The sequence below is a fragment of the Tupaia chinensis genome, unplaced genomic scaffold, assembly GCF_000334495.1.
Source record: "Tupaia chinensis unplaced genomic scaffold, TupChi_1.0 Scaffold146525_1, whole genome shotgun sequence".
Classification (NCBI taxonomy): Eukaryota; Metazoa; Chordata; class Mammalia; order Scandentia; family Tupaiidae; genus Tupaia; species Tupaia belangeri.
Genome location: NW_006206380.1, coordinates 735,804 through 744,614, shown reverse-complemented (window position 1 = coordinate 744,614; position 8,811 = coordinate 735,804). Strand labels below are relative to the sequence as shown.

Here is an 8,811-nt window from a genome sequence, read left to right as displayed (position 1 = left end):
CAAAAACCTCTAAAAAAAAAAAAGAAAGAAAGAAAAGAAAAAGAAAAAAAAAAGAAAGAATCTCTGACCTCAAAGATAAAAGATAAAAAAGATAAAAAACTTCTTTAGTCTAAGTTATTGGAACAAATGAAAAAAAAAAACAAAATAATAATTTGAGGACAACATATGGAAAATTCTAGACACCATTAAACAGTCAATTATCTGCATAATGGATATTTCAGAAGATGAAGAGACTGGTAAAGGCATAGAAAATATCGTTAATAAATTACTATCTACAAACTTTCCTAATCTACACTATCTACAAACTTTCCTAATCTACACAGACATATAGACATCCAAAACAGGAAATAAAACAACAGCAAATAGATTAAACAGAAGAAGATCTTATACAAGGTGCAGCATAGCCAAATTGGTAAGAATCAAAGTTAAAAACAATATTCTAAAAATATAAGGAAGAAATTTCAAGTTACTTATAAAGTTTAGCTCATCAGACTACCCTTAGGCCTCTCAGGAGAAACAATGCAAGCAATAAAAGAAGGGAAGACATACCTAAAACTTAGAAAAAAGTTTTTGTTTTCTTTCAGCAAAAGCTACTGTCTCTTGCAAGATTAGACTTCAAATTGGAAAGCTGAAATAAAATCATTCCCAGATAAAGAAATATTGGAAGAATTTACCAACACTGTAACAGTTCTTCAAGAAATACTGAAAGGAATATTATATTAGGAAAATGAAAGGGGGACAAACAGAAATATGTTGACAGAAAACAACTAAAAATGACTAAGAAAATGGCAGAAATAAACCTGAACATATTGATAATAATGTTAAATGTTAATGAATCAATTTATCCAATTAAATGACCAAATAAACACAAGGAAGAAGCTTTCCATACAGTGCTTACAAGAAACATACTGATGAAAATGCACATACACACACATAGACTGAAACTAAAGGGCTAGGTAAAGTTATTTTATGCAAGCAGCAATCCAAAAAGTCTGGAGTTGCAATTAATATATCAAATAAAAAGAGTTCAAGACAGAAACTGTAAAATGATGGGACTGACAGGTGGCATGGTGGTTAAAGATGCTGGACTCCCACATGGCTGACTGTGGCTCGAGTGCTGAACCTAATGTCTCGCTCTCTCTCTCTCTCTCTCTCTCTCTCACTCTCATTCTCACTCTTGCTCTCACTCTGTCCCTCACTGTTCAAGTTAAAAATTAATAAATAAATAAAGTTAAATAAAATAATTATGTAAAAATGGGATAAAGTAAGGCACTATGTGGTACTAAAAATACACACATATCACTGGGGCATTCAAATACATGAAAGAGAGACAACTAGATCTAAAGGGATATATAGACCAGAACACACTAAATGTTGAGGATTTCAACACTTCCTGTCACCACTGGGCAGGTCATCTAGATAAAAAGAAGGAAAAACAACAACAACAAAAACAAAAAAGGAGACACAGGAACAAAATGTTATCATAATCTGAATTGAAAGTTTTCTTCCCTTTTTTTTCTATAGTTCTTTTTTTTTTTAGAAGATATTGCCTTAGGGTGCATGCAATTGCTGGAGAGAGAGAGACAGTGAAAGGGAAAGTGAGAAATCATCCAGGGAGAATGACCACGGTGCAATCCCTTCTCCTCCATTCTCCTCCCAGGATCTTGGGCATACATGCACACATGCCTGGCATGATATTCAAGCCACCAGATCCAGGACTCGAAACATAGTCATCCATGGAGGTGTCCAGTGATGCAACCACTATGCCATCTGCTTGTCTGAATTCCGAGTTTGCAAATTTCATGCAGAAACGACAGAACATACATTTTTTTCAACCTCACATTAAATATTTTCAAAGATAAGCCACATAATAGGGCAAAAAGTAAACTTTTACAAGTTAAAAAAATATAGAAACTATATACAGCATCTTTTCTGACCATGATGGAATTCAACATAAAATCGACAACAGAGATACTGAAAACACATGAAAACTAATAAACAACTCATCATTGAATAACTTCAGTACTATTGAAGACATTAAACTGGTATTAAAAGAGTCATTAAAACAAATGTTAACAAATGATACTCCATAATCTTTGGAACACAGTGAAAGCAGTCCTAAGAGGGAAGTTTATAGCAATTAGTTCCCATAAGGCGAAAAACATTTTGAATGGAAAATTAAAACAGAAATGCATCTCTTAGAACTGGAAAAGCAACATGGGACCAGCAGTTAGCGTAATGGCTGTGTCGCTGGACTCCCACATAGCCGACCGTGGTTCAAGTCCCAGACCCAGTGGCTTAAAACTCACGCCAGGTACATGTGCGTGCGTGCCCAAGATCCCAAGAGGAGAATGGAGGAGAAGGGATTGCGGCGTGACCATCCCCCTTTGGGGGGTGATTTCTCGCTTTCTGTCTCTATGTCTCTCTCTGTCTGTCTGGCGAGCGCACCTGCCCCATAGCTCAAAAACCTTTCCAAAAAAAGAAAAAAAAAAAAAGAACTGGAAAAGCAACAAAAACAAAAACCCCCAAAATACTAGAAGAAAATAAATAATAAAGATTAGAGCATAAATAAATAAAATTGAGAATAAAAGAATGCACAACACATCAGTGGGAAAAAAGCTGCTTTTTTGATAGAATAAACAAAATATTAGCAAACCATTAGCTATATTACCAATAAAAGCAGAGAAAGAAACTAGATCAATAAAATCCTTAATTAAACAGGCAATATTACATCAGATATCACAGAAACACAAACAAGAAAACCTAGTTTTACTGAGTTGGACAAATTTCTGTACATATACAATTTATTTAGGTTAAACTAGGAAGAAATTGAATACCGGAATAGACCAATGCCAAGCAACGAGGTTGAACCAATAACCAATAGTCTCTCAACAAGAAAAAGTCCAAGTCTTGATGGCTTTGCTCCTGAATTCCACAGAACTTTGAAGAAGAGTGAACTTCAGTTTCCTTCAAACTATTTTTAAGGATTCATTAGAAGAAACATTCCTAAACTTATTCTATGATGCCTACATCACCTTAATACAAAAAGCAGCAAAGGACACAATAAAAAAGGAAAACTACAGACACGTTGGAAAAAACTATACACCATGACCAGGTGGCCTTTATCCATGAGATTCAAGAATGATTGAACACTTGCAAAATAATAAATATTATGTAAGATATTAACAGAAGGAAAGATAAAAGCTATACTGACTGCATCAATTAGTACAGAAAAAGCATTTGATAAAATACAACATCCCTTCATAATTAAAACTCTCAATAAAATAAGTATAGAAGGTGCCTTTCTCAACAAAATAAAAGCTAAAGGACGAATACATAGGTAGCATCATATTGACTGGGGAAAATCTGGAAGCTTTCCTGCTAAGAACTGAAGCAAAAAAAAGGCTACTCACTTTCTCCACTACTACTTTTCAACCTAGTGCTGGAAGTATTAGTCAATTCAATTGGCAAGAGAGTAAGATAAAAAGCATTAAAATATGAAAAGAGGTAAAACTGTTCCTATTCACAAATGACATGATTACGTATATAGAAAATCCAAATGAATCTTCAAAGAAATTATAGAAGTGATAAATGAATTCAGTAAAGTGACAAGATACAAAAATCATTATACAAAAATCTATAGCATGTCTAAATGCCAACAATGAACATGCTAAGGCAGAAGGGAAGAATGCAATCCCATTTACAATAACCACAGACTCACATACACATACACAAACACATGCAAATAAAATATCTTGGAATAAAACTAACAAAAGAGATAGACAATTGAACAAACACCTCTACAAGTGAAACTATGAAAAACTGAAAAAAGAAATTGAAATCAAGCAGCTCACCCACAAAAAAAGAAAGAAAAGAAAATCCAATAAAAATTAGGCAAATGAGCTACACAGATAGCTGAGAAAGGCATATAAATGTTGTAAAAGCATATGAAAAATGTTCAATGACTCTTATCATAAGGGAAATGCAAAACAAAACCACACAGTAATACCTAACTCCAGTCAAAATGACTATGACAAAATAAATAAAGAATGACAAGTGACAGTAAGACTGTGGTGAAAAGAGAACCTTCTTAAACTGTTGATGGGAATGTAAATTAGTATAGCCACTGCAGAAAACAATATGGAGGTTTCTCAAAAACTTACAAAAGAAACAAATATGACCCAGTAATTTCTCTCCTTGGTGTTTACCCAAAGGACAGGAAAGCATCCTGTCAGAAAGTCACTTGCACATCCACGTCTATTGCATTATTTACAATTGCTAAGCCATGGAATCAAACTAAATGTCCAAGAATAGAAATTCAGATTAAAAAATGTAGCACATATACACTATGGAATACTACTCAGCCATGAAGAATAATGAGACCTTGTCATTTGATATAAACTGGATGGATGTTAAATATTTGATGCTGAATGAAACAAGCCAGACTATGAAAGACTTTGTATATCCCTGCTCAATACATACCAATGTCTGCACCCTATGTCAGAAACTGAAAGATTAAAAAATATAATAGTAGAGATGGTAAGTGTAGATATCAGAGACTGTATAGGAGGGTAGTGGACAATAGGGGATAGGTTGGAGGAGGTCAGGGAAAAATATTTAACAGATAAAAGAATGTAAAATTCTTTGTTGAAAATGTTAAGTATGGTAGTATCTTTGATTTGATTGTCAGACACTGCATGCATAGTTTAAAAAACATATTGTACACTATAAAGATGTACAATGATTAAATGTAATTAAGAAATCATAAAATTAAAAAAGTGATGACTGAACTGCTGAACTGCAAAATTTCAGAGATATTATTTTATTAATTAATTAATTTTTTATTTCAAGTTCTTTTTTTTTCTGAGAGGTTTTTGCTACAGAGCACGTGCGCTTACCAGAAAGACAGAGACAGACAGAGAGACAGAAAGCGAGAAATCACCCCCCCCCAGGGGGCATGGCCACACAGCATTTCTGGCGGTCCCTCAAGTTCTTTTTTTTTTTTTTTGAGAGTATTTATTGTTTTGTTTTGTTTTTGTTTTTGTTATAGGGTGCGTGCACTCACCAGAAAGACAGAGAGAGACAGAGAGACAGAAAGTGAGAAATTAACCCCCAAGGGGGATGGCCATGCTGCAGACCCTTCTCCTCCATTCTCCTCTCAGGATCTTGGGTACACACGCACATGCATCTGGTGTGAGTTTAAGCCACTAGGTGCGGGACTCAAACCATGGTCAACTACATGGGAGTCCAGTGGCATAGCCCTTACATTAACTGCTGGTTCCTCAAGTTCTTTTATACATTCAGTCACGTTATTTAGCTTGCAAAGTGAATATTCCAACATGTGTACATTTCTCCCCAGTCCAGTTGATAATACTATAAAGTTATCTTCAAAAGATAATGTCCATTTCTTTGTTCCATTAATACTTTGCCTCTCTATTTTTCTTCTAAACATCCTTCTTCAGACTCTCCTCCTTCACCCACCCTCTTCTCATACTATGTCTGATATTCACAACCATTTACTGTGTTTCTGTATCCTTTAGTCATTCAGTCTCAGTCATAGAGTGTGGACACTCTGTACATATTAAGTGGGGACATACAATGTCTCTCCTTCATAGTCTGGCTTTTTTTTTTTTTTGAGAGGTTTTCGCTATAGGGTGTGTGCGCTCTCCAGACAGAGAGAAACATAGAGACAGAAAGCGAGAAATCATCCCCCGGGGGGGATGGTCACGCTGCAATCCCTTCTCCTCCATTCTCCTCTCGAGATCTTGGGCATGCATGCACACGCGCCTGGTGTGAGTTTTAAGCCACTGGGTCTGGGACGCGAACCGCGGTCGACTAAGTGGGAGTCCAGCAATATAGCCATTACGCTAACTGCTGGTTCCCATAGCCTGGCTTTTTAACCTGAGGCCACACACACTAACCTGGAAGTGACAAAGAAACAAAGAAAGAGAGGAGAAGTGAGTAAAAACCTTTATTGGGAATGATCACACCACAATATCTTTTTCATTTCTCCTCTTGGGATTTTGGACACACAGACACAAGTGTCCAGTGTGTTTTTCAACCTGTCAGGTCTGGGATTTGAACCTCACAGTTGGACCTAAGGGATCCAGTCACCTTAACTATCACACCATTGTTTGGCCCCTCCATAGAGGGCTTTTACAACAGAGTTGAGCAAAGAGAAAAAAGAATTCACGAACTGATCAATAATGACAGGACATTTGAAGTTACCTTTCAAAGGAATAACAACAAAAAAAGTCTGAAAAAAATGTAGAAAGCCTATGGGAATTAATGAGATACCATAAAGTAAGTCACTGTATACATTATAGATATTCTAGGAGCAGAAAAAGAGAAAGAAACAGAAAGCTTATTTAAATAATGGCTGAAAACTCTCTGAATCTGGAGAGGGGAAATCAAATATCCAGATCCCATCAGTCCAAACTACTACAAATTGATGAACTATGAATATATTTTTACTGAAGCATGTTATAATCAACTACTCAAAGCTCAAAGACAAAAAGAAAATTTTGAAAACAAGAGAAAGACAACTTTGTATGCACAACAGAACTTGTATTATTCATGGATTTCTCAGCAGAAGAGAAGAAAAAATGACAATGAGAAGTAGAAAACATTTTGAATAGTATTTTGAATATCATAAAAAACTATGATTTGCATATACCTATGAAATAAAAGACTTATTTATAACCTTAAATTCACGTATTAAAAAATAAGAGAGGTTGAAAATCTGTGATCTAATTATCTATCTGAAGGAGCTAAACACTGAATATTAAAGCTAAAAAATAGGGGGCAAAGCATTAATGGGACAAAGAAATGTGGTATTATCTGTTGAAGACATTTTATAGTTTTATCAACTGGACTAGGGAGAAATATTCAACTTTTTTTTTTTTTGAGAGGTTTTTGCTATAGGGCGCGTGCACTCACCAGAAAGACAGAGAGAAACAGAGAGACAGAAAGCAAAAAATCAACCCCCAGGGGTGATGACCACACTGCAATCCCCCCTCCTCCTTTCTCTTTGTGGGATCTTGGGCACGCATGCACACGGTGCCTGGTGTGAGTTTAAGCCACCGGGTTCGGGACTTGAACTGTGATTAGCTACATGGGAGTCCAGCGACATAGCCATTATGCCAACTGGTCCCTTCACCTGTTGAAATATCCATTTTGTAAGCCAAATAATGTGATTGAATGTATAAAAGAAAATGAAATTTAAAAATACTAAAGTATATTAGAAGAAAACAAAACAGCAAAGAAAATAACAAAAGTTAAAGACAAAACAAAAACATTTTTCCATGTTTGCTATAGGGTTTATGTGCTCACCAAAGAGAGAGAGAGTAAGAGAGAGAACATGGAAAATCTGGAAGCACTCCCTGGGGAAGGGCCGTGCTGCACTCCCTTCTCCTCCTGGGACTTTCAGCACATTAATGCAAATGCACACACACACACAGTATATTTTTTCAAGCTACCTGGCTTGGAACTCTGTGCAGTTGGCTATGTCAGATCCAGCTCCCCCCTGCCATAATCACCAGTCCATTGGCTGACCCAGAAAACATATTTTTGCCAATTAATTTGAAAATTATGATGTAATAGGCAAATTTCTTAGAAAAGAACACATATGAAAGCTTAACTAAAGAAAAATAGGAAACCTAAATCATATACATACATTAAAGGTGTTGATTCAGTAATTAAAAAACTTACCGACACAGAGAATTCCTAATCTGGATGTCTTCATTGATCATTTTTTTGAACCACCTAAAAAAGAAATAATTGTTCATAAACTCTTCAAAGAATAAAAAGGAGGAAAGATTTAGCTTGTTCTATAATGAAAGTGTAATCTTGATACCGAAAGTTCACAAAGTCACTAATAGAAAGTAAAATTATAGGCCTACATCTATCATAAACCTAGAAGTCAAAATTTCAGAAATTCTTTGGTGAATATAATACACAGGAAGGATATTATTTTCTAAGTGGAGCTTATTTTAGGTTAAATGACAATGTATTAAATTCATGTATTAAAAAATAAGAGAGGGGAACCAGCAGTTAGCGTAATGGCTATGTCACAGGACTCCCATGTAGTTGACTGCAGTTCGCATCCCGGACCCGGTGGCTTAAAACTCACGGTGGGCGCGTGTGCGTGCGTGCCCAAGATCTCGAGAGGAGAATGGAGGAGAAGGGATTGCGGCGTGACCATCCCCCCTGGGGGATGATTTCTCACTTTCTGTCTCTATGTCTCTCTCTGTCTGTCTGGCGAGCGCACGCACCCTATAGCAAAAACCTCTCAAAAAAAAAAAAATAAGAGAGGTTGAAAATCTGTGATCTAAGTATCTATCTGAAGGAGCTAAACATTGAATATTAAAGCTAAAAAATAGGGAGGCAAAGCATTAATGGGACAAAGAAATGTGGTATTATCTGTTGAAGATATTTTATAGTTTTATCAACTGTACTAGGGAGAAATATTCACCTTTTTTTTGGAGAGGTTTTTGCTATAGGGCACGTGCACTTACTTGCCAAAAAGACAGAGAGAGACAGAGAGACAGAAAGCAAAAAATCAGGTAGGGAAACATTTGAAATTTATGACAGAATGAACAGAAGTAAAATTATGTGATGATCTTAATACAGGTAAACATTTTATAAAATGCTTATTCATAACACATTTTTTAGCAAACAAGAAATAAAAAGGAACTTTTAAAATATAATAAAGGAAAGGCATAGAAAACCTACCACTTATAATATCTATTATTGTAGAGTCATAACACAAGTACTACTACATGATGTAAACCTAAAAACATTTCCTCATGA

General features: G+C 35.6%; 1 protein-coding gene and 1 pseudogene across 2 annotated transcripts in view; one reads left to right on the top strand and one right to left on the bottom strand.

Annotated features, from left to right (window-relative positions):
- CYLC1 (cylicin 1) overlaps positions 1-8,811 on the bottom strand; it is a 68,002-nt gene that overhangs the window by 27,721 nt on the left and 31,470 nt on the right. The window contains exon 2 of one of the 2 annotated variants that reach the window (XM_006168945.1): positions 7,711-7,764. In XM_006168945.1, coding sequence (XP_006169007.1) covers positions 7,711-7,764 — 54 coding nt within the window. Of the gene's footprint in view, positions 1-7,710; positions 7,765-8,811 lie in introns of those variants that run through there. The other variant, XM_006168946.1, reaches the window with a different exon arrangement.
- Positions 8,617-8,811, top strand: part of LOC102493558 (coilin pseudogene) — an 18,056-nt pseudogene continuing 17,861 nt past the window's right edge.